General features: G+C 39.8%; 3 protein-coding genes across 3 annotated transcripts; 1 reads left to right on the top strand and 2 right to left on the bottom strand.

Moving 5' to 3' along the window:
* Window positions 1-851: 851 nt before the first annotated feature.
* On the top strand, window positions 852-7527 carry ggcx (gamma-glutamyl carboxylase). Its single transcript, XM_062435183.1, has 15 exons — window positions 852-1012; window positions 1247-1447; window positions 1879-2037; window positions 2661-2826; window positions 2924-3002; window positions 3103-3209; window positions 3304-3467; window positions 3591-3892; window positions 4326-4457; window positions 4652-4803; window positions 4927-5096; window positions 5224-5354; window positions 5435-5582; window positions 5810-6011; window positions 6510-7527. The coding sequence occupies exons 1-15, from the start codon at window positions 988-990 to the stop codon at window positions 6667-6669; spliced, it is 2298 nt and encodes a 765-aa protein (XP_062291167.1). The 5' UTR covers window positions 852-987; the 3' UTR covers window positions 6670-7527.
* A 29-nt stretch (window positions 7528-7556) lies between these two features.
* On the bottom strand, window positions 7557-14100 carry snx24 (sorting nexin 24). Its single transcript, XM_062435184.1, has 7 exons — window positions 13900-14100; window positions 11981-12064; window positions 10789-10893; window positions 10422-10516; window positions 10301-10330; window positions 9993-10057; window positions 7557-9903 (listed from the first exon to the last, which is right to left on the bottom strand). The coding sequence occupies exons 1-7, from the start codon at window positions 13966-13968 to the stop codon at window positions 9833-9835; spliced, it is 519 nt and encodes a 172-aa protein (XP_062291168.1). The 5' UTR covers window positions 13969-14100; the 3' UTR covers window positions 7557-9832.
* A 3968-nt stretch (window positions 14101-18068) lies between these two features.
* Window positions 18069-24713, bottom strand: loxa (lysyl oxidase a). Its single transcript, XM_062435182.1, has 7 exons — window positions 23890-24713; window positions 23477-23585; window positions 22877-23014; window positions 21457-21613; window positions 19087-19182; window positions 18812-18927; window positions 18069-18723 (listed from the first exon to the last, which is right to left on the bottom strand). The coding sequence occupies exons 1-7, from the start codon at window positions 24527-24529 to the stop codon at window positions 18717-18719; spliced, it is 1263 nt and encodes a 420-aa protein (XP_062291166.1). The 5' UTR covers window positions 24530-24713; the 3' UTR covers window positions 18069-18716.
* Window positions 24714-25911: the final 1198 nt, after the last annotated feature.

Here is a 25911-nt window from a genome sequence, read left to right as displayed (position 1 = left end):
ATGCAAATCAAATCATATTATATTCTTAAGATTTTTGGGAGTAAGAGAAAACATAGACTTCCTTGTTGGTCATTTAATTTTTTTTGGGTGATATCATGAGTAAATTCAAATAAGATGGCACTTTTTGTAAAGGCCAATGAAATAAAATTAGGTATACACTTTGTGTGATATCTATAAAGGGCTGTATTGCTGTCAAAACATTATTTGGCATCTTAACATGTTATGTGTTGTATGCTGTAATGCTGCAGCACTCTGAAATTCAACACAATACAATATAATACAATACAATAAAGGGTGATACAAATTAAATGTAATGTGATTATGATGATTATTATTACTATTATGTTTTTTTCTATTTTTATTTGTATTTCAACGGTTTGTTACTAATGTATTGATTTATTTTCCTATATTGCTTGTACTTCCGTTATTGTCTGTGTAACTCATAGACTGTATATGCTGTAACTGTATATTACTGTATATGCTGTAGTTCAAATATTGAAGTCAAATCTTCAGTCTACCGGATGTGACGTACAGGGTCCTACCCTTTTTAGGCGTGACGCAGTGAAACTAGCCAATAAACGACAAGCACTTGTTTCACAACATTCCAATGTCTCCCGTCTCCACCCGCATTCCACGAAGACCCGCCCTACTCTACTTATAATTGGCTAGTATTCATAACCGTCGTTGGTTCGATTGGTTACATTTAGGCAGGAGGAATGAGATGATTGGTTTAGGTTAATGTCGCGGCTACAGCCAATCAAATACAGAATAGGTCTTTACAGAATACGGGTGGAGAACAATAACTCGTCCGCCCCAGACTGTCCACCTCCTCTGTGTGTCTGTGTGGGACGTGACACGTAACTTCGGCCGTTTCAGTGACGTGACCAGGCAGGACACCTCCACCTGGGTCTCGAGGAGCAGACAGAGGGGACCTAAACCCAAACCTAAACCCGAATCTAAACCCGGGTGCATTTTGAACGTGTTAGCATGGAGACGAGAGACGCTGTTGCAGGTGAGGTTGTTGTTAGCAGGCTATGTGTTGTTGTTGTTTAGCCAATGAAATAAGACCTGCAATTAACCACGGCTATCTCTTATTTAAACCAAAGCCGTGTTTGGCTGTATAAACAATTGTTGCATGTTTGATGTAATCCATGTAGGGATCCTCAGGTTGTCCAACAACAGCTTTCATATTGTATGAGTTACAATTAACATAACAGTAAATTGTGTGTCTGTGTTAAACCTCTAGGTGCTATTGTGGGCAGCGATGGAGAGGAACAAACTGCAAAAAAGGTTGCAGCTCCTAAAAAAGACAACCCACAGACTAAAACCAGGATGGAGCAGATCTTTGGGTTCAAGAAGGAGGACCTAACTTCCTGGCATAGTTTGGTGGCCCTTCTGAACCGCCCCACTGACCCTGCATCCCTGGGCATCTTCCGCTTTTTGTTTGGTAAGTCAAAGTCTCCTCCTCACATTCATCTGCAGGAGACAGACATTTTCTTAATAATCTAATTTTAAAACGATGGGCCTATGAGCAGGATTTGTGATATCATAACTAAACTGGAAACCAATGCTGGTTCAATATTCAGCTCACACATGTGTGATGTGAAACCCGAGGCCTCTGGTGCACGAACACTGAGAATGAACAAGGAGACATTTTGTTTTAACTTCTGAAATGAAACATATTTTCACATTTATAGATTGTGGAAAAATGAGGGATAAGGAGTAGAATATTATCAGACACATTAATGTCTGATAATGTCTGAAGTTTTATATGTCTGGAGGAGATCTTCAAGATGCCATTTCCTTTTACCATTTACTGATACTGATTTATTTCTACAATTTGTGTGTCTCTTGTCACTTCTTGTGTTTTCCTTGCAGGTTTGCTGATGGCTATCGACGTCACGCAGGAACGTGGCCTCAGTCACCTGGACTACAAGTTCCTGGATGGTGCCCCTGTGTGCCGCTTTCCCCTCATCAATTTCTTGCAGCCCCTGCCGATGGATTGGATGTACCTGGTGTATGTGGTGATGTTTCTTGGTGGGTCATGCTCTTGTGGTAATATTAGAAGCTGATATACAAAAGATTACAGGTTGGAAGGTTCGTACATCTGTATTTACCGACTCTCTGAGAAGAGCAACCCCCCCTCCCACCGTTCTTTTTGAGCGGAAGCGTTTTATTGGAGGCAGTCTCTGTAGGGAGGCTGTCTTTGGCAAAGATGAAAGAGTATGCTCCAGACCTGCAATTTTCCAGTTCTCTTTCTCCTCCAAGCCAAATAACTCAACGCAAGATTTTACAAAGACTTTGACAACTAGTGCAAAAACATTATAGCTGAAGTAAGAGAGCAAACAGGCAGCAGAACACAGTGACAATCAAAGTAAATCAATACTGATCGAGGAAGAAATCATTAGGGCTACAAACCATGTACTTTACAAAGTGGACTCACCAATGTGGGTAATACAATTTAGATTATTGACATACAATTACATATATTATGAAACATAAAATCAAATTTTAAGAATTTTGACAATAGTGTTCACTGGTTTAATCTGCAGACTTGTAAAAAGACATTAATGTGTGAAACAAAAAGATTCATAGTAGCAACAACTGTTATATCATCATAACTGAGATTTGTGTGTATATGTGTGTGTCTCTCATTGAAGGCTCCTTGGGCATCATGCTCGGCTGTTTCTATCGTCTCTCCTGCCTCATGTTTATTTCGACATACTGGTACATCTTCTTTCTGGACAAGACGACCTGGAACAATCACTCTTACCTCTATGGCCTCATTGGATTTCAGCTCATACTCATGGATGGCAACAGATACTGGTGAGATAATGTTTGTCTGTCTGTGGGTGCTTGTGCATATCTGTCTGTATATGTGAGCATAGGAGACATGCCCTTATGCCCTTTTGTCTGTTTGTAGGTCAGTTGATGGATTGCGGAGACCTGCTAAAAGAAACGCTCAAGTGCCTCTGTGGAATTACACTGTGCTGAGGACACAGGTGCGTGACTTTTTCAGTCAAACAGACATTTTTTTCAACTAATGAATTATCTCTCAGGTGCAGGTAATCTAACGTTGTCTATGTTTCTTGTTCTTCAAAGATATTTATTGTATACTTCATTGCTGGAGTTAAAAAGCTGGATGCTGATTGGGTAGAGGGATATTCCATGTCATACTTGGCACACCACTGGCTTTTTGATCCTTTCAAGTAGGTATCAGTTAGCAGCTTGTCCAAAACATCACTACCTGTCGTATTTCGTTACACCCACTCTAACCTTGGTGTACCTCACATTATTTTTCAGAGTGATTCTTCCGGTGGAGTTAGTAAACATACTGGTGGTGCATGGAGGCGGTCTCTTTCTGGATCTGACCGCCGGATACTTGCTGTTTTTCGATGCCACGCGACCTTATGCATTTTTCTTTGTCTCCTACTTCCACTGTATGAACTCCCAGCTCTTTAGCATCGGTGAGTCTGTTGCCTCGCTTCACTATAAACATCTTTCTTGTTTAGTTTTTCAGTTTGGATTAATACTTTTAATGAAACCTTCATTTTACCTTCATCTAAAAAAAGGATGCTAATAATCCACAGGGATGTTTTCCTACACGATGCTGGCCACCAGTCCTCTCTTCTGCTACCCCGACTGGCCAAGAAGATTTTTCGCCTATTTCCCAGCATTCCTCAGGCCAGTCTTGCCATTCACGTCAACGAACCCTCAGCCCAGCACCTCCTGTGTTTACGCTGAGACCCACGGCACCGGTACTGAACGCCAGGAGAGCCCGCCTGCTGCCAAACCTTCCAAACTGAGACTGAAGCACAAGCTGGGAGCTATTTTTACTATCCTCTACATTATCGAGCAGTTCTTCATGCCGTACTCCCACTTCATCACAAAGGTACCTCTATCTCTCTTTATTTGTCAGCGTAACCCAGATTGTACAGCTGCACGTTCAAAGAACCATTTATCAAAGTGTTGCAAAGTGAGTCCATTCTTCTGATGCTTTTTGCCACCGAGAAGTTGTACTTTGCTATCAACAAAAGCCTTATCAGCCCTCTGACTGACCATACAGATAGTTGCTCAATCAGTTTGCTGCTGTTCAACAGCAAACAGTGGCTCAGACCTGTGTTGTTAGCAGGAGGGTGAGAGCAAGATCGGTGCAGAAAAAGATACTTGTCATCCTGCCTCTGATATGAACACACTGCATTTTTCTCTTAGCTATTTATGAATTTAAAGCCTTGGTGTATATACTGACTTAATAAAAACTGGTGAAATGGTTAGAAATTATTAGCAATGGAATTATCCTAATGTGTATATGTTGTTTCATCCAGGGTTACAACAACTGGACCAATGGCTTGTATGGCTACTCGTGGGACATGATGGTTCATGCCCGCAGCCATCAGCATGTTAAGATCACCTACAAAGATGGAAAAACAGGAGATATTGGATACCTGAACCCAGGGGTAAGTAACTCTATTTATTCACTATCTTAACACTGAATCAATGCAGTATAGACAACGAAGTGGCTGCAGACTATCACATTTATACTTTTTACTTATCATTGTTGTCACTATCCGATTGATTGAAAATGTCTCTTTTAATGTTTGCATTTTAGCAAATTTAGTGAAGTACTTATTATATTGTATATGTACTGTAGGTGTTCACTCAAAGTCGTCGGTGGAAAGACCACGGAGACATGCTGAAGCAGTACGCCACATGCCTCAATCAGCTCCTGCCTCGCTATAATATCTCTGATCCTGAAATATACTTTGACATCTGGGTGTCCATAAATGAACGTTTCCAGCAAAGGTATGAGAGGCGTTTATGTGAGAAAAAGATGCTATTCATATATTTTTTCAGTTATATCAAAATGTGAATCTTGTAAAAAAAAATCATAATGAACTAAGAGTCAAAGTGTTGCTCTTCTCTAAGGATCTTTGATCCCCGTGTGGACATTGTGAAGGCTGATTGGTCACCATTTCGACCAAACGCATGGCTGATGCCTCTTCTGGTCGACCTCTCGCCATGGAGGACCAAGTTCCAGGAGATTGAGGACAGTTTGGACAATCAGACAGAGATCGTCTTTATCGCAGATTTCCCAGGTTACACACTTCATCTTGTCCTGTCATTTAGTTTAGTTGTGTTTATTTAGTTGTTTTGACTTCCCTTCTTAATCCTTGGTGCTACTTTGTCTGAATTTGTGCTAACTGAAAGCATGTTATCCTTCAGGTCTCCACTTAGAAAACTTTGTGAGTGAAGATCTGGGCAACACCAGCATCCATGTGTTGCAGGGTCAGGTGAAAGTTGAGGTAGTGGATGAGAAAAAGAACCACACTCTGCAGGCTGGGGAGCAGATACAGGTACAGATACACAATAGTATCACCATTAACTGTTTAAGCGGGACAAATTTAAGCATTAACCATAATGTGCATGTGTGTAGGTACCTGCTGGGGCTTACCATAAAGTGTACACGGTGTCTGAAGACCCTTCTTGCTATATGTACATCTACGTCAACACTACAGAGGCGGGGCTACTGCAGAACTTCACCAAACTGTCTGAGCTGCAGGAGCGTGTTCGCAATGGGACAGGTGAAACTTTGTTCTTTGTTTGAATTCATTTTATTGGTATCATTACATTTTTATGTGCATTAGCTTTTTACTGTATACATTTGTTCTGTCGTATCAGGAGAGGTGCTGTACAACTGAAGTTTGTAGCACTTCATAGTAGAATATTGTAGATTTTGCTGAACGCAAAGAAAATTTTGTTCAAGAACTCAAAACAAAGAATCAGATTGATTTGGAGTCTCATCCCACAGAAACTGAGCCTCTTCCTCCTGAGCTGCTGCCTCTTATGGCTGCAGATGACGAAGGGGCGGAGGTCAATGCCACTGACCCCATTGTGCGGCTGTTCCTGAAGAGGCAGCGCCGCATGAAGGAGGTGAAGAAACGCAGGGAGGCAGGCATGCTGGAGCGATTGGACCGCTTTGCTGTGAAAAAGTACTACACGATACGGCGAGGGTGAGTGTTGTCCTCTCGATCTTGTTCTTTAACCAACAAAATGAATCTGTGAATTAGGGCTGTCAAGATATTATATTTTCACTACACGGTTATCATGGCTGTGTGATATCTGTGTTTATCTAACTTTGTTTATTGTTTGTTTTCTGTTTTCTGGAAAATGAATTATTCTCAAAATACGAGTGTGGTTACATGGAGAGGGAGTCTGTTACCATAACTGCACAAAAGCATACAAAAAGAACAATTACACTTAATGGAAAGTGAAAAGACAACCAGATGAACTGATAAACAAAAGATCCACAAGATGTATGGGTGTGGGGCCTTGAGGGACAGAGACAGAGAATGGGAAGAACCAGCACTTGATTATATACATGATATTATCATATCTGTATTATATCAATTTTCATTTTTTAAATATAGTTATCTTCAAAAGCATTATATCACAAAGCCTTTTACTGTGAATGCACTACATCTTATTAACTCGGCCCCCTTTTCTTTAAGATTCGTGATGACAGCCATTGCAATGCGGAACCTGGCTGTGGGTCTGCCTCCGCTGGAACAGCTGACCCGGGAAGTCGCCTTCGCCAACATGAAAGAGCCTGAGGCGGAAACCAACCAGGACGAGCGACTCAAAGATGAAGTTGGCCACGGAGAACTTTGAAGCTATTGTTTGGGACCAAAGACACAGTTACTGTCAAATTGCCTTTAAGTGCTGGATCACACATTCCAGACGTGTGTGTGTGTCTGTGCGAGCGAGTGAGTGTGTGAGTGAGTGTTGTTACTACTGGACTGTTACTACACAGGGACGTCGCTACCCAGAAATTTTATGATTTTTTTAATCTTCTATGCTTCTGAAATGTTTGGAATATCAGATTATTTCCAAATGTAAAGGTCAGTATTTTGTTATAGCTTTTTTTAAAATTTGAATTTAATGCTAATGACACATTTGTCATAATGGCAGCAAAACCAGAATACTGTTTAACAATTGCACCGCTTCACTGTGCATGACATTTCAAGTTTGTTCGATTTTGCTTGAGAACTTTATAATTGCAATTACAGCTGGGTAATATCAATATCAATAACAATTTCAAGATAAAAGTGCATTAAAAATAAAAGATTTTAAATTTAAAACTTCAGAGTCTGCATCATACAACAAAGCACCGTATCTTAATGGTGTTTGTTTGATGAGACGAGGTGAAAACATGACTTATTATTAACTTATAATTCAGTTATTGTTTATTGCTGTACTGACCCGAACAGGATCAGTTTGGTCAATCATTTTTCCTTCCATTGGTAAATTCTCAGTTTATTGCCCAGCTTTAATTCTCAGTAGTTCTGGCTCTATAGTATAAGCAGATTTACAAATATCCAGTTTATGAAGAGGTTTAAGGAGTTTTCTGCTATGTGCTTTTATGCCCTATAATGTGAGAAAAACTGACAGAAAAAGAAAACAACTGCTAGCTTGTCAATCAAGAACATTTTGTCACTTTTATAATAAAGAGCTTGTGATGTTAATGAACTTGATAAAAAATCGACTGACAGTTTGTGGAAATATTAAGTTTTATTTGTGTCAGTATTTTTACACATTGCCCATCCTGAAGTGCTGCAGTCACATTCCAGTCTTGACATTATGGCACATAAATGACACTTTTCAAATAATCAGAGCACAAACAGTACAATGTTACACTGTATAAATACATATAAATCTACAAGGTGGATCTTTAGGAAATAATTTACCTTGTTAAAACATAAAATTGTGATCTGTTAAGTGGAGGTTAGTTGCTCAGTAATCATCTTTAAACTGTACAAATTACGCAGTTGATACTGTGCTGTAGTGGAGGTCCAGTCACATTAATGGTGAGTCCAAATGTAGGTCAGATCACTGTTGTGTCATCAAGTACTGTCCAAAAAAGTGACATGCAACATTGTGTTTCACAGAGTCTTCACAATAATGGGTGCTTTGTAGTTTCACAGACATCCATTTACAAGGAACATAAAGACAGTTTTTGTTTAGTTTTTTTCATATTGCACAGTATTTGACTAGTTCTTCTACATCACCGCCTCTTTATTTTTTACAAGTGCTCTGTAAAACTAAACACACTTTGCATCCCTTTACATGACAGGTGACTATTCCCTTAAATCACCACAACTGAAAAACTGGCATTCTACATAAATATATTGAGTGTAAATTCATCATGAAATGTAATATCACTAGAATTAGTGTTAGGTACTGGCCCTAAAGGAGTGTTATCCGAAGAGTTTTTCCTGCTCCCACACGAAATCAAAGGATTATTTTCATGCACAAACTGAAATCTAAATGCAACAATCTTACTTGCACCTTCGCCTACCGAGCCTGTGTGTGTAGTCAGTGGTGTGAGATCAAAGACAATACTGAATTGTAGAAGAGTACAAGCTTGTTTTAACAGTAATACAAGGGATGTCTGCTTTCATTTCATGATTAATACAGTGTTTTCCCCCTTGAGTTAACATTTGATCTGCTCAGATACAAATGTGGTGCTGATTTTCTTAGGTAGGAGAGAGGTTGTGTGTCATGTGCAGGTCAAACCTTTTAAATAGTTCCAACAGGCTTTTCTTAAAGGCTCATCATTGCATCTCTTACTCATGTCATACATGAAGAGGAAGTTTAGAGGGAGGACAAAATGAAAGTTATTTATGGGTTACCCTAACCCATAAATAAAGAAATGGAGCTCACTCTACAGTAAGTTTCTTTTAATTGCTTGGTCAACATCAGTTTTTCTATGACTGCGATGACACTCACCTCGAGCTAAACATGTCTTTCTGCACTCACAAGTTGTGCCACATATTTCTGTCTGTTATAGTTACATTTCAAATTGGCTTTCTGCCCAAAATTTCCAGTTAATCACTGAACGAAACTAAGCTGCTCGTATAGAAGCTCCACACAGAGCTCAATAGCACTGTTGTCAACACCACAGTGTTTGTTAAATGAGGTCCACATCACTGCCACAACCTATTTAGAGAAACTCAACATTTCATTTCCACCCAAACATTCAGCATGTAGCTGTCACCTCCATCGGTATGCAAATCTTCACTCCCTCAAAATGTATCCACGTTGTCCTGCCACATCCCTCAGCTGGCTCCCTGCAGATGGTTCAAAACCCACAGTGCTGGTGACACAAAGGGAGTGGTGGCACCTCCTTGTTTGCAGCTCCAGCTTTGTCCCAGCAAGCCAAAAATGCTCCTCTGTCTCTGGCAAGCTAACCTCCTATCCAGCAGACATCCGCATTTCCCTTCTGGCTCCTTAGAGCTGGAGTGTCCTCGACTAAAAATATAACTCTTTTCAAAAACCACTTCTCCCTTCTTTGATCAGCATCATGTTTGTATTTCCAGTTGATCCTGAATGTTTATTTTACTGATTACTTTCCTAAGAAACAAGGAAAGTATATGATAAGATAATTTATTACAAAGTATTAAACTCTATAATTTCTGAAAATAATCTTGATTATGCCATCTTAATGATTTTTCTAATGCCTCAAAATATTGTTCACTCAAGCTATTTTGTTAGGATAATTAAGCAAATGAATATGGGTCATTAATAACAACTGATGGTAATGTGCACTGGGTGATTCACTGGATATAATGACAATGGAAAACTGATATAAGTGATATTGCTGAGTGAGTAGGCTTCCTTTCTTTCTGTAATGGACTTTTGTTCTGTGCTTTTGGGAAATGAAAATGAGGTTCAGTGTATTTTAAACATGTCCTTCCTTGAAGCACGTGTAACATTGTGTGAAATATGAAGCATCCGTCTGTAGTGACAGTCCCTCAGCTTCAGCTCTGTCGCTCTACCTTGGCTGAAGATCTGGGTAGAAGACTCCATGTACCACACCTTCAATCACAACATTTGAAAATGCGTCTGCAAGCAATGAAGACAAGAGATAAAATGAGCAAAGAAGAACTTTTTGCTGAAGATATTGACATAGTAATGTTACAGTGTGGCCTCACCGTTTGCAGATGGCAGCAAGTAGGGGTCTCTCAGAAAGAGCAAGACTGGCTGATGTGAAAGTTTACTGAAAAGAGTCAAAAGGAGAATAAAAAAAAGGCAGAAGTTAAAAGGTTTGTGGGCGGCATCATGCTACATACAAATGAACACAATGATGAGAAGTAGGTGGTGTCACTGATATGCAGGGTGAAGTTCAAGTGCAGAGCAAACAGTGACTCACATTTGAACTGGTTAAAGTGCAAAAGGAGAATCTGACATCTGTTTTATTCAACAGTGTTTAAAAATATTCACAAGAAACTAAACATCCCACCTTGATTCCTCTGATTCTGTGTCAAATGACCTTAAAGGAGAAAAACAAAAAAGGTTAACACAGCTTTCCTCCAGCCTTTCTAAAGACTTATTTTATAGAAAAGCCTCAAGATTCAACTCACCCACAGCTTTCTGTTTTTGGCACTGAAGGAAAATGGCGGATATTCAGGAAATCCAGGAATATCTTTGGAAGAACTTCATTTTCCATAATTATAGTCTGACAAAAGAGAAAAAAACAAAAGCAAATTGCAATGTGTGCTTGAAGTAGTGGTGCACTGGTACAGAGCTCTGCGTGACTTTCATTTTACTGGACTGTTTACGGATTTTTACCCTCTCCGCATCTGCCCTGAAGCATATATATGTTTATTTTGAGACAAATTCGTATTTGGTAAAAGCACAAAAAACTGTAGCATGATGCTGACTTCGCATAGGTTAAGAAATGTTTTGGTTGTTAGCTTGGAGCAAAACAGTGCAGGTGTGTTAGAGTACCTGCAGGTAGAGCTCCAGACCTTGCCTCCTCTGCTCCAGGACTTTGGGAACCCAGTTTCTCACATGTTTCGAAGGGATCTCAGGTGGCTTTAGGCTCTTCTTTAGCTGGAGGGGTTTTGAAATATCATTTAAAATATGTATATGGAAGAGAAATTGTACAAAATATGGCAACCCTTTATTGACTATTTGCATTCACTCCCCTCCCCCTCCCCTTTTTTTATTCATTTATTTTATTTCTTAATTTAATTTATGCATTTTATTTTAACTCCCTCATTCTTTGTGGAGAGATTTTATAATATGCACTGACTGATCTCAAATATTGTAAGACCATTGTGTAATGGTGAATATGTGAAATCTACATTGAGGATGTTCTTGTCAGAATACGTGGCATATAAAAAAATAATGAACAACTACAAACAACACTTGAGGTCAGGAAAGGACACTGGTCCATTTATTTTGATCCTGTTTATATTTATACATGAACTAAGTCTCTCTCTGTATATGGCAGATAAATAACAATGCAGCATGTGTTAACTTTGGTACCTTTCAAACATCTGTTCTGTCTAGTACAGATACTGAAGTTTCATTTGAAAAGAAGCCCCACACACATACTACTGACTGCAGGTGCCATCATTTAGTTTTCATTTGGCAGAAATTACTTAAAGAGGAATAGGAACATATTTGCAGCTGAAACCCCAAAACTGTTTCTGGTTAAAGTGGTAAACCAACACGAAGCTCAATGACGGTTAACTTTCTGCTGTGATTTCCTGTGCAAAGCAGCACGTCTCTGAATGTTGCACAATAATGGCAGGTCGCTCCACCGATGCAGTTACAGCTACAACTGTTGACTTTTTTCTTTATCAGTTAATCTTGCTTAGCCTACAAAATGTCAAGGATGAAATCAAGGCCCATTGAGCTGAGGTGTCATCTTATAATTACTTAAAGTGTTAGAACGGCACAAATTAAGGAATTTAATCGTGGCATTTTCAGTGATAAATCACTTAAAATAATACAGTGATTGATCCAGTTTCACATTCAACGGCATCTAAAACTCAAATGTCTGTAAGAAAAAGTATCAAATGGTTTAAATGTGAATGTTTTACAGGTTTCAAGGGTTCAATCACTTTAACTCATGATAAAGGAGAACTTTTCTAAGGATGATCATAAAAGTTGGTGATCCACTTAATCTCACCATTTTATGCAAAGCGTGGAATTCGCTGTAGCGTTTCTCTAGAGCATGTTGTCTGCCATTCATCAGCACATCAATTTTAAAGACCTGGAAGAAAGAAAACAAGTCAGCACAACCTGTTGAGAGTCAGTTGAAGGAATCGTGATATATCACCACAATCTGTCAGCCAAAAATGACCCCTCCCAGCACACATAGTTGCTGAACATTACGTGAGTGATGGCCAGCTGACCGTCAGTTACTGTCTATGTCAGCTACTTACCAAGAGGAAACATCTGGCTGGTTGTAGTACAAAAACAACTTGATCTGTCTGTTAACATCCCAAAACACTCTGATCTACTTCCCTCGCTCAGCTGCACTCTTCCCTAAAAGTGGCATATTTACTGCATGTGTGTAGCTGTTATTGCCAGTGTTATATGAAAGGGGAAATTCACGCTTAAATGATGGCAGCCCAGTTCATGTAATTCTGAAATGGCATCACAAAAGCGTACTATCAGCTCAGCCATGAACCAGCAAGTAAAAATTATTATCAACTCAAGACTAGACAATGAGATAACACCCAGCGAGGTGATGAGGACAGGTCAGCTGTCAGGGTTTTATTCATCTGAAAGGTGTCGGATGGGGTTGAGGTCAGACCGTAGGCCATTCAAGTTCTTCTACGCCAAATTCAGGAAACATTTTTTTAACGGACCGGGCTTAGTGCCCAGGGGCGTTGTCATTTTGGAAAAAAAAAAAAGGACCTTCTTTGCCACCAAGTAGGAAACACACAGTTGTCTAAAGCAGTGGTCCCCAACCCTACGGTTCAGACAACTCAAGAAGGATCCATGGATGATTAAAAAGAAAAAGAAAAAAATGTTTCATTATACTTCTTTTTTTGTGAAATACAGAACATTTCACCTCTTAAAAGCATTAGCCAATTGACAGAAAATTAACTAGCAATTATTTATGGTCTTGTTTGTTTGTTTTTTTCTTTTTTTTTAATCAAAAATGCTGAATGCTGGTTATAGTTGTTTAAATGTGATGATTTGAAGCTTCTGTGTCATAAATGACAGTAAACTGAATATCTTTGGATTGTTGATCAGACAAAAAGACATCAACATGACCTTTAAGAAATAATACTCTGCATTTTTCACCCCCCCTTTTTTTTTTTTTTGCCATTTTAAAGACAAAACGATTAATAAAGAAAATAGTCAGCAGATTAATCGATAAACAAGGGTTAACTGAGGCCCAGACAGTCAGCACTCGATATGAGAAGATACCCTGAGTTGAGATATTGCAACAAAAAAACAACATTACAAACTTAAAAGACAGCCTAACAAAAATAACATTCCAAGTGCATTATGGGAAATGTAGGATTCAGGGGTTTAGAGACTAAAAAACTGAATATCTCAGCTTCTATTGCTTAAATGTTGACAATTTCTCTTGTAAATAAGTCTCTTTAATCTCCCAACTTGTAATGAAAGTGCAAACCTAAACTGCCCCCCCCCCTCCCATGCATTGATGTCACGAAGCTTTATTTAAGTCAGTCTTTATTTGTATCAGACAGCTGATCTGGTGGGCTGGGTGGGTTGTTTTTCTATGCAGAGTGGCTCTTTAATTAGACACATCATCGTATAAATGCGACGTTAAATTAAACTCACACATTACAAGTATTTGCTTAAATACCCTTTTATATTGTCTGTGATCCACTATACGGCTTAGATGTTTGCAGTGTGTAATATCAAGGTGAATTCAGGGTTGATCTGGACAGTCGGTGACCAAACACGCACCTTGACATTTTAAATTAACTGCGACACTTTAACGAGGCTTGACGTGTTGGACGGACGATGGTTTCATTTGCAGGACAGACAGATAACATGAAAAACTGATGACAGCAGCAGAGACGACACACACGCACAGACAGAGGTGGTCACTGAGCAGCTTACCGTGTATCCTCTCTCGATCGAGTTGTTTTCTGAGCGAAACGACGGGATCGACACTCTGACTGGATGCATTTTGAATTGAATAACGAAAGTGTTTTTTGTTTTTTTTCTTCCCCCCTGCAGTAATAATTGATCCTACAACACTCACACACGCACGCACACACACATACACACTCACTCACTCACACTGCTGGTGGTGGTTTACTCCAGTTTGTCTGGCAGCCAGATAAAAATCACTGGATTCAAACCAGATGCACAAAGTCTCTCTGGTTCCCTCCAGCGGAGCGGAGGACACGGCAGGTCCTCAACACTGAAGGGATTTTATGAGGGATGTTACTGCTGTGCAACAATAGAGCCCAGCAAATAGGTAACCTGCAGAGAAAATAACTGAAGGCTGACTTCACACAACCTTTTTGTTCCTACAATGATCTAATACTGTTCCCTGAAGATTATTTTGGTCAAACCTTTCAACAAACTCTGGGGAAAGTTCCATTAACTTTTTTTTTGGTGAAACATCTGAGGAGTGTTCCCCAAATACGGAGCCCCTGAGGGGACATGAGGCAAAAAAAAAAAAAAACAAGGTGGGAAAAAAAAGAAGAGGCAAAGAGATCCCAAGATCCCAAGGTAAGTCAGGATCGCGACTTACCTATCTCGGGACCCTGACATAGGTAAGTCAGGATCCCAAGATAACTTTTTGTTATCTCGGGATCCCGACTTACCTATCTCGGGATCTTGAGCTAACTTTTCAAAATCAATGTACTTCCGGATCAGTTCAGCAGCCATCGGGATAACTTAGCTTCAAGAGGCAACGTGGAACCATGGAGGAGGATTTGGAAAACTACCTGATTTAATATCTTTATATTTGAGGCCAAGTTACGAAATAAAACTCTATGAACTGCTCCATTGTTGTTGTTCTTGTCTTCCATGATACCAAACTGACCCGGAGGAACATTGACGTCACTACGGAGCACTTGAGGGGACACGGAGAGCAGGGGGAAAAAATCTGTACTTATCTCGGGATCCTGAGTTAACTAAGTCAGGATCCCGACTTAGTTATCTCGGGATCCCGACATAGCTAAGTCGGGATCAAGAGATAAGTACAGATTTTTTTTCTTGACCTCCATGTCCCCTCGGGGGCTCCGTACCCCAAAGGTTATTTCTTAGTGAAATCTCTAGAGAACGTTCCTTTATGATTATTTTAGTAAAACCTTTAGAAAAATTCAAGGGGACACTCCCTGAAGTTTATTTGTTTTAAAACCTCTGGAGAATGTTCTCTAAGCTCTGAGTAACATTCCTTAGAAGGTTATTTTGAGAAACGTTGAAGGAACCTAGAGAACCCAGCCAAAAACGAGTGAGCATTCCTATTTTAGCCCATTAATGTTAAATTAATTGATTATTGATTTTTAACAGGCTATGTTATTGGTTTCATAAATTAATTAGAACTAAATTGACTGCGTAGCTCTTGACTAGTGCTGAAACCAATAGCTGATGAAGCAATTAGTTGAATGAATTGAATCAAAACTTTCATTTACTCTATAAAAGTTATTCACGAAAGGAGCGCCCCACCAATTTTACATATCAAGATCAGTTTACTTTTCATGGTACTTAGCCTTTGAAAACGAATATAATGTCCTATGTAGCTCTGGAGGAGCTTTGTCGAGTCTGAGAATAACCAGGCCGACATCATAGTGATGTCATCAGTTAGTGTTGCCTCTTTTCTCACTACCAAATAAGGGACAAAGGGTGGTGTGCCATGGCAGTGTGGGTATGTAAGGCAGTCTATAGCTTTACTAAAACTCTATCATTATGTATGTATCATTATCATTAAACCTCAAAATAAATCATCGAAAAATCACAATTTTGACCTCTACAGCCCTCTAGAAAGGGGCATGACTCGGCAAGTCTACTTCTCCCATGGATAATTTTTGTTGCTCTTGATTGATTCAAGCAGTTCTTTGTCCTTTTAAACAGCCAGAGAGAAAAGTCCTTACATGAGAAGTCACAGTCAACAAATATTTGAATTGAATGACATTTCTGTGGTGCATCTGTTTCTTGAGTTTGACCATTTAATTGTCATCAGAGAGAAAATGCTCTCCACAAGGGAATGTGAGCCTGGCACACAGACGCCAAATGATACAATCCTGAACATGTTGATCAACTGCCACACACCTGTCACTGGTGGATTTTTTAATTTTTCTGTCTGGCTTTATGTATTTTTCTCCTGGCTAGCACAACATTCGTCATAGAGTTGGTTGATACTGATTCTCTCTGTCATTTTGAGGACTGACATGCTCCAGGTCAGTGAAAGTAGAGCTCCACAGGCGAATCGGTTTCAGTATGCAATAACTATGTCATGGAATGTAACAAAGTCCTGTTGCTGCTTGGCTCTCTGTGCTGACACTTGTTTGTTCATCAGCTGCTTGGTCTGGTATACAAAAAAAAGCTGTTCCCACTGAAGCATCTTCATTTAGAACTTTTGGACTCCCTTGTAAGTCCTCCAGCTTTTTTTTACGAGTTGGTCAAAAACACACATTACGTTCTGGAAAAAGCACGGATAAATCTCAGCAGCTCAAGTTTTTCTTCATCTTCAAAAATCCTCTTCAGAGCCACAGGACAGGTCTCCCCAAAGGACCAGAAGTATTACGTGAGAGCTGGCTAGATTTGCAGGCGATGATCAACAGTTGTTGGAAAAGAAAGCCATCATGTGCAAAGATTTCATTCCACTCAGTGTCAACAAAGGAAAAAAAATGCATGCATTTCCTCTCTTCAGGAAGCAGATACTGAGAAGTGGCTGAAGATCTTTAAAACAAATGACTCAATATCCACTGGCAGCTGATTGCAGGCATGGCAGGTTTATGAGCTATGTAAGCTGTGCAATTAGCATTCAGAATGCGACTATTGGCACTGCTCAGTAACTGCTAAACAGTCGTGTTTTCCAAAGTTGACATTGGCATCATCTGCTGCATAGGAAGGGATGTGTCTAATATCCAGTTGATACTTTTCCATACAGTTCATTAGAGCTTGATGTATGCCATTTGCAGTTTTATCACAGTATTCATAAAAGTCAAGTAACTTGCACCTACTACTATCTATCAGACACAGAGAAGTATCTCACGCATACTGGAAACATTTTTCTATTTCCCTTGTCTGAGGAATTGGTGGCAACTGAGAAATACATCAGCTCACCTTCGGTTGGGGACAGGTCGTCCAAAATATCTTGCAGTCTTTGGTCCTAAAACTTTTATTGTAATCATCTGAGCTTTCGTTCTTCCCAAGTGAATCTTATTCACAACATTTATTCATGAAACAAAACACAAAGCTGATTCTGAGTTTAACAGTATGGTACACTTTTTTTTTTAATCATTTCCCACAGTAGATATAACAAAGAATGCACGGACATGGCCTTGTGTTTTTCTATGGAAGCATGCTAAATGAGGTCATTCTCACCTCTGTGGCCAATTAAGAATTCCCAATTGCATAAAATATAGAAGGCATTCATTGAGTCTCTGCTGACAGGCTTAATCCTCCCTTTTGGCTTTGATTGTTTGTTGTATCTACACAGTCTTTTCTTTTTTGCAGGTTTATCCACATTTGCACTAAACAACCCCAGACATTACCAAAAATGCTGCATTTAGATTAAATGTACAGCTGATGTGCATGAGGGGGCCTGTGACTAAATGACATACAATCTCACCTGTGGTGTGATAAGCACACAGCTATTTTGTTTTATTCCATTACCACTGCTGTTGTATCAGACCTGATATCAGCTATAGGATCTGTAAGAGTACGTCTACTTCAGTCAACGTACAGGGCAATATGGAAATATTGAAAATATGGGTCGCCTTCACTAATACAGGACAGTTAGGGATGGTCAAATGGAAGACACCATCAAGTTGCAATATGGGAAATGTAGTGTTTATAGAGCTTGACCTGCAATAGTGACTAAAAGTCATGAACTCTTGGTCCCCTGTCATTATAGAGCTGAAATATGTAATTGTTGGGATTTTCTGGTGCCTTCTGCATTCACTTTTTTTTTTTTTAACATGGAATGTGTTTTTCTCTGTGTGTGATTGTGTGGCAAAGAAAATGAGACAAATGTCCAAACAACAATGTAAGGAAGAAAAGAGAGACAGGAGGGTTAGGGTTAGTTAACTGATCATTCTGACAAATCGTAAAGTATCACAAAGTTTTATTCAAGTAAGATTCATCAAAAGCTTTGGAGTAAAGATAGTTCCTTTCCTTGCACATAAATATAACAAATACATTTTTCCTTTAAACAGCTGGTTCACTTTAAAATTGTAATATTGCAACTGATATTGATTTAACAATAAGGGCAAGCAGGTTTACTTTTTTATTTGTTTTTTGCTAGTCTTCGACAACTTTTGTGGCTTTTATTCTATTATATCAGACAAATGATATGAAACAACAAGCATACAGTAGATAAAATGCTCTAAAGCAGAAAACAAACAAAAGGAAACGTGAGAAGAATATGTTTATGAATTAATGAATGAATGAGTTGCAAGAAAACGAGTAAGAGTCTACAGCCACGCTCGCAGTCTGTGAGAAGTAAAAAGAACATTGTCACACAAATAAAGAAGAATTCAACATTATCTGGCACTAAAGAAAAACTAGTTCACATCACATGCTATGACGTCAGATTATTCCTACTTTTTTTTTCTAAATTGGGATATTTTAATTTATAAAATGTATTTAACAATTTAAAATAGATCTCATGATGTGTTATATGTTTTCATATGCAGTCCTCTTCATTGTCATTTACAGATTGTCTTTGCTGAGTTGCTGTTAATGACTGTCTTCTCTTAATAGCTGAAAAAAAGAGAATAAAACCACTATAAGTTATCGATGGAGGACACTAGAACTGTTTGATACTGTTAGCGATGAACATCATACTCACCCTGACATGTGACAACCTGACACATAGGCATAGTTGCCAGTGTAGCGAACGTCACAGCGCACTATGTTGTTGCTGTAGTCTGACTCTGGGACATGATAGGATGGATTTACACTGATCTGTTGGGGAAACAACAGAGGTCAAATAACACTGCAGCAAAGGTAAATGAAAACAGCACGTGCAACGCTCTTAATGTGATTCCACTGAAGTGTAATTCTTTTCAAATGGCTCTGTGTCTCAGGAGGAAAACTAAAAGTCATCTGTTATTATCAACAAACCTTGAGGACATAGTTCCCAGGTTTCACATCTGTGATGTCAATCCACTGGCAGTCAATGTCTGCGTTGTAGGTATCATAACATCCTGGGCTCAGACCCTGCACATTGGACACCATCAATAAAAATATTGCATAAATAAACACACTTTTCTTAAATTAAAGACACTTTCACATATAGAGCAGACACTTTGAGAGATATTTAGTGACAAAAAGCTCTTAATAAATTAATATATTATTATATTTTTGAATGCAATATCAACAAAAATGGGAGAAAAACAGAAAAAAAACAACCAAAGAAAGACCAAATTCAGCCAGTCAAAGTAAAGAAAGAAAAAAGGAAAGGGGTGGGAGGGTGGGAGCATGTGCTAAAACGACTAATCACAGAAGTTTAGGCAGGTGGGCTACTCTTCCAGGAGAAACAGGAAATCATTAAATCACTATTGGCTCATGCAAAAAGGAAATACTAGAGCTGTTCTGTAAAAGACGGCTGCTGCAGAAAAAGAGCATTTGACTCTCAGTTCCTCTCTGCTTTTCAAAGGATCTGGAATTCTTGCAAATTAGGCCAGGACATTTAGGCAAGTAATTCATTTGAGTTGTAATCCTTTGTTCATGTGTATTTCCAAGAATGCATTAGTGCAGCTTATAGTTATTTTTGTCAAAGTGAACTGGCGCTATTATGCAACAATTATGATACTAGCTGGTTTTGACACCTACTTTATCTCTCAATTGGTGATGTTATCTTTAAAGGTGCAGCATGGAGAATTCCGTGGTATTGAGCAGATTTAGCAGAAATGGAATATAATATTTATAAGTATGTTTTAAGTGGTGTATAATAACTGGAAAATAAGATCACTGTATTTATTTTTTAACCACAGAATTAGTGTTTTATATCCGCATAGGGAGTGGGTCCTCTTCCAAGAAGCCCACCATGTTGCACCACCATGTTTCTACAGTAGCCCAGAACGGACAAACCAAACAGTGGCTCTGGAGAGGGCCTTTTCGTTTAGCAGCCACTGTAGGGGAGTGGGACAGGAGAGGTATTCAGCTTGGTTGCAATCTGCAACCTCACCACTAGATGCCACTAAATCTCACACGGTTCCTTTAACCCTTTACCACCAGTTCTGTCTGCAGGAATCTAGCACTATGTACAACCTTTCATGGACATTTTGTAATATGAAAAGTCACATAAATATATAAAATGTGTATCATTGGATTAGCCTCTTATCCTTTTGGTCATTGTGGTCATTTTTTAAAAACAACATTGTGGATGTTAATAAATTAAAGGTTTAAACCTGCAGTAACTATTTTGTGGCTACTTGGGGACAGCACAACAAGCTGTAGACAACACTAAAATATTGCTACATTACAAAATTGATATGGTGGACATGCAGAAGATACGGAACAACACTGACTTAATGTTGTGTTTCTTCTCACTTGTTTAATCCTTTTAGCTCTGCTTTTGGTCTCCACCAACTCCAGAGGGAAATATCTGGCTCCATAGCAGCTAAATGCATCACTATGATTACCAGCTAGCTGATAACTTTGTCTGTTTGCTGTTTGGTGCTGGGCAGGTAGTGTACTGGGGTTTTGGAGTTTGTTCTCTAAAAATAGCTGCCTGCTGCAACTGAAGATGAAAGTGATGAAAGCATTGAGAGTGAACCAATGAGCTGAAAGAAGATAAGACACTCGGTAGAGAGGAGAGGAAACTGCCCAGTCAGGTGATAATAGACCTTTTTCAGATTTAAACTTGGCACAGCAGGAAGAGCAATAGGTGTTACTAATAATAATAACTCTGTTATACTTAAGTGTCCCAATTGTCAATGGTTATCAACCTTATAGATATGGGTTGGAAGGGGCCTGCTACAGTTGTTCAGCGGGCCTACAGGCCTTTTCACCACATTTTACTGCATTGCCATGTTTAATCACGTTTCAAGTGATCATTTTCACCAAAGCAATGATCTTTTCCTAACCCTACCTGATGATTTTTGTGCCTAAACCTGACCACACCTAAACCACAGTGTTCTGTATCATAATGTAACATAGTGGCATATTACCTGCTGGTAAGTACCACAGTCCTATTCCAATGGGTTGATATTTACATGTACTAGTAGGTGTAGCAGACCCCTTCTAACCGATATCTATGAGGCTGATCACCACTGATAACACCCTTTCAATCAAATGTTAACATCCAAAACGTGACAGTGTGACAGTGAGCCCGACTGTGACTTACCAGGAACCTAAAACTGCAGCAGCTAAATGGAACTCAGCCATCATTTAATTTATTATTCACACCCTTCCTGCTGTGACATGTGAAAATGTTTGATGGAGATTTAAAGGCAGTAATAACAACTTTTCTACAGTTATCTCTGAGACCTGGGTATGTGCAGTGCAGGCATAACGCCTGTAGTAGCCGTAGTCACAGGACGTGTCCTCCAGGCAGAAGCTGGCCTTGTGGCCCTCAGCCACCGAGTGTTGAGTGCTGGCATCCAGCAGATCGTAGTGGCTAAACTCATCCATGCTGTGGAAGTGCCTGTGGATCAACAGCACAGTGTTCAACAGTGCCAGACATTCTTTCGTCTTCCGACAAATCAATCTGGGACTTTTTTAAAACCACCAGGCACTGTTTGTCATGCTAAGAGAGCTGCCAGGGATTGTTTCTGTTCCTGGGCTGTATGTATGTTACTGGTTAACATTTTAAAACAATTTGTCAGACATTTCTTGGTGTTTACTGAAATAGCTCAAACGCAGTGACTGAAAAACATCACAGGTGTTTACTTTATTTATCATCCACATGCAGGTCCAATGAATCTGAATCTGTTGAGAATGATGCGTTCACCCTGTTATCTAAAAAACAGGTTTGTTTTAGGATATGAAAGCAGCCTGGTTTTTTAGATTAGTGGACTTTCCAAACACTGCAAAAAAATCTATACAGGCTACATCAATAGTTTATTGGATCTCTTCCAAACGTGCTCCATCTTGGGGATAAGCACAGAGGATTGCTTGTTTCGCAACATAACTATGGCCTGAGGTAGTTTCTGTGGAATCAAGGAACTAGGCACTTTTCCATAACCCCAATAAAGGAAAAAAAAAAAAACACTAGCAGTTTTCCTTTTTGGCTCATTATCCTCAATACACACAAACGTTTTTACAGTGTCTGGATTTGCTGTTGTAAATCTACTGAATTTACAGGTCATGTGAAGTTCAGTCACATCATCTGGTGAAACCCTGAAGAGGTTTTTACTGTATTAATGTAGAGACTTTAAAAACAGAAGATTACATCTTTAAAGTCTAAAGATACAAATAGAACTTGTGTTAAGCTGTCACTTCTGATATCAAAACCTCTGAAAAACAATAAAGCAGCCAAAAGTAACACAACTGTGGTTCAACAGGGGGTGCCTTACCACAGCTGCAGACTGGAACAGACAAATTGTGATGATGATTTTAGCTACTCATTACTGGTAAACAAAACAACCACACAGATCTACATTTGACCTGTGAAGAAATTTCTCAATCTTCAGTTCAGTCGTGTAAAAATATGTGAATTAACACAGTAGTTAAATATTCAGATACAGCTTGATTATCTGACATGTTTGTGCAAAACTTATGACTTCACATTCGGTGCAGGACTCTCAGATGGAGTCCAGATTTATATTTTATATTCATGCTCAACTTCTTCATGCAAATTATTCAAATTGGGGCCAGCATGTTGGCCAGTAAGAACAAAGTGATGCACGACAACTGCCACAAGTCAGTGAGTGTGGGCAGCATTCACATGAAGTGTCATTATACTCACTGGTGACAGCTGTGCCACTCCCAGGAGTAGCGTGGCCTGCTGGGAAGAAAGTCTGCTGTCCCCTGGTTCTTGACTCTCTGTGGGAACCTCAACAGCATGCGGGTGTCGTAGTCTCTAATGTCGCCTCTATAGGCTGAGCTGCAGGAACAAAACCAAAGGAAGAGCATAAAAACACAGTCCCAGTGACATCACTGAGATTGTTTTTCCTTGCCACATCCCCTCCTCCGAGCGGAGCCGACTTTGAGTGCCTGAGTGAAGGCAGTCTTACACGTAAATGGTGGGTGGAAAAATAGTTTGGAGTCGTGTGTGTTTGGGTTAGCTTTCAATAATGTGTTTACCATTCAGGCTTTCTCTTCTCGGGCAAACTATGATTAAACTTTACCCCACTCCACCCCTTCAGCCAGCAGTGGCAGCATTCAGTTAATTTTACCTCAGCTAATGGTTCCTCTGGGAAGCCCTCACCCACAAGCACTTTAGGTGGTTGTTATGGCTCAAAGCTTTCTGAATCACACTCAGACTTGGAAACAAATCATGTTTTTTCTTTTTTCTCTCTCTCTTTCTCTCCCTTCCAGTGGTGGATTAGTCCTGACAGCAGTCTACCTTGACAAACAGTTTTCCTCTGCTGCACATCTCAGGTTGTACATTGGGACTCTCTGGGCATAAGCGGAGGCTTGGATGTAGTACGGGTCAGGTACAAGATCAGGAAGGCCTGCAGACAAACAAGAACATAATGATAGTAATAAAAACTGAATAAAACAATACATGAAAGTAAATCAATACATTGACAAATAAATCAACAACTTTTCACATGCAAATAAACACTTGAAAAAATGACAAAGAGATACACACACATGCAGAAAAGTAGAGACAAGGAAAGACTAGATAGATCCTTGAACACTTTAAGTGACCGATTGACTTTGAAGCACTTTAGCATCATAAACGCCACTTTATGGCTCACATCTATATCATTACTACCGTAAATGCTGGTTAGAGAACACTTTCCCCACTCTTACCATACTGGTGATAACGTGTGCCATATCCGGGTCTCTGTCTCGGCCTAGGTCTCTCGTACACATCATAAGAATTGTAATATGGATTATCGGTGTCAATGGACTTGTAGGGGTCATAGGGATCATCACCGACCATCATGTCTTCTCTCCTGGGCAGAGACGGACTGACCGTGACCTTTTCCTGGGTCTCATTGGCTCTGCTGCTTTGTGTCTCCGTGCCCTCACCGGGCTGGTCATGATGATGGTGGCGGTTCTCGTGCCCTCTCACGAGCCTTTGGAGCGCAGGGGGGAGAGGGTTTGACGCCGTCCGGGGAGGCTGCTGCCGCTGCTGTATCGGCGGCTGGCTCGAGGTATCTGGATGTCTTGCGTCTGCATCGCGGATGATGGTGACAGGTCGCGCCTGCACTTGCTCCTGAGGTGCGCCCCTCCGCCTCGGTGGCTGATACTCCGAGCCCTGACTTAAAATGCTAAAAATCTTGCCGTTGTGTGACCATTGCAGTGTCTGACGAAGAGCCGCTCTCTGGTTATTTCCTTGTGGATTCCCCGGATTCCTCTGAGATTGGGCAGTTTGCAGGATGAAAACACACAAATAGACGCACGCATACGCGTAAAGTGGCGTGCCAAATATGCGTAATCCCATCATGAATTCAATTAAAGGAGACTCAACGTGACAAAGCGAGTTTTATAAATGAGCCGTCACTTGTCTTTAACTTAAATATCCTTCATCTCCATTTGGAGGATATCCGATGAGCAGAGAGGAAAAGCTTAGTTTATATGTATCCGTGTAAACTCATATCGGTCTGCTCCAGCAGCCTGCAGATGCGCCCAGTGAGATGATGAAGAAGAGGAGGAGTTCAGCATTCGGAGTTTCTGAATCTGTTATACAAGTCTGGTGCTGCTGCTCATATAACCATTGGATACGTGATGTCTGATCATGCTCGGCCAAGTGTGTTTGATAACTGCTCGGGTTGGTCCTGGTATAAAGTGGGGAATATGTGCCAGTGACAAGCAGAGAGACCTTTTTTCCAACATCAAGCTTATGCACATTATGAGTCTTAACAGCATTTATAAGAACATGTAGACAGTAACAAAAACCCATCTTAGTTATGATTGCATATGAATGATACAACCCATTTCCTAGAACGTACTCCATATACTCTTTCTCTGCCAGATCAACAAAATGTCATGATAAATAGCTTTTTCCCTGACTGTTGGATGAACTCCCAACCAAATTGCAACACAGTCTGCCAGAAGACTCTACACTCTTCCACTTTCTCATAGGAGGATCTCAGAAACCTAAACATGACTAGTTGATGGCCCTGCAACATTTCAGGTTTTTTTCTGGGAAGTCATCTCCCACAATCCTCCGTGCACTCCAGCTGTCTGCTTTGGAGCTTTACTGAAAACGTGAAAGACACATCACATGCATCTTACAGTGATTTTGTATAAAATCATAATTAGTGTATTTTGAGCAATAAATAAAATGACACTGTGTTTTATATCTGCATTACTGTGTCAAATGGCAGACTGGCCACATTGACTCCAAGCTCCTCTCTTGATAAAAATCATTTGCTGCAGCCCAGTCAATTCAGTGCCTGGGTGTTAATGCTAGAGTTATAATGCATAGCTTGGGAAACTTAGTCCAAGGTTTTCATTTTCCTCTGTCTAGAAAACCAGAGAGTCTTAGTAGCATCTACACGCAGGGTGTCTGCGGCTACACCCCGGTAAATTGTCACAGTTTCACAGTTTTATGAAACTCTTCACTTATGAGCAGAGATTTTTGATTACATCAGAGGGATATTCAGACATTTCTTGATTTAAAAAATGGAGCCAAAGAGAAAGAGAAATAAAGCAGCAAAGGCTTTTCCTAGCATAAAAAAGAAAGCACTTGTGTGACAGATTCAGGATAAAATGATATAAATATCCTCAGTGATAGTTTCCCATATCAAGACACAAGGGGGCAGATGTCTGTAATATTGGAGTGCTGACTGACGTTTTCTTATCAGTGTCTCAGGCAGTACCCCT

The sequence above is a fragment of the Scomber scombrus genome, chromosome 15 (assembly GCF_963691925.1).
Source record: "Scomber scombrus chromosome 15, fScoSco1.1, whole genome shotgun sequence".
NCBI classification, from domain to species: Eukaryota; Metazoa; Chordata; class Actinopteri; order Scombriformes; family Scombridae; genus Scomber; species Scomber scombrus.
Note: the sequence above shows the minus strand (reverse complement) of the source record. Positions and strands in the feature narration are given on the sequence as shown.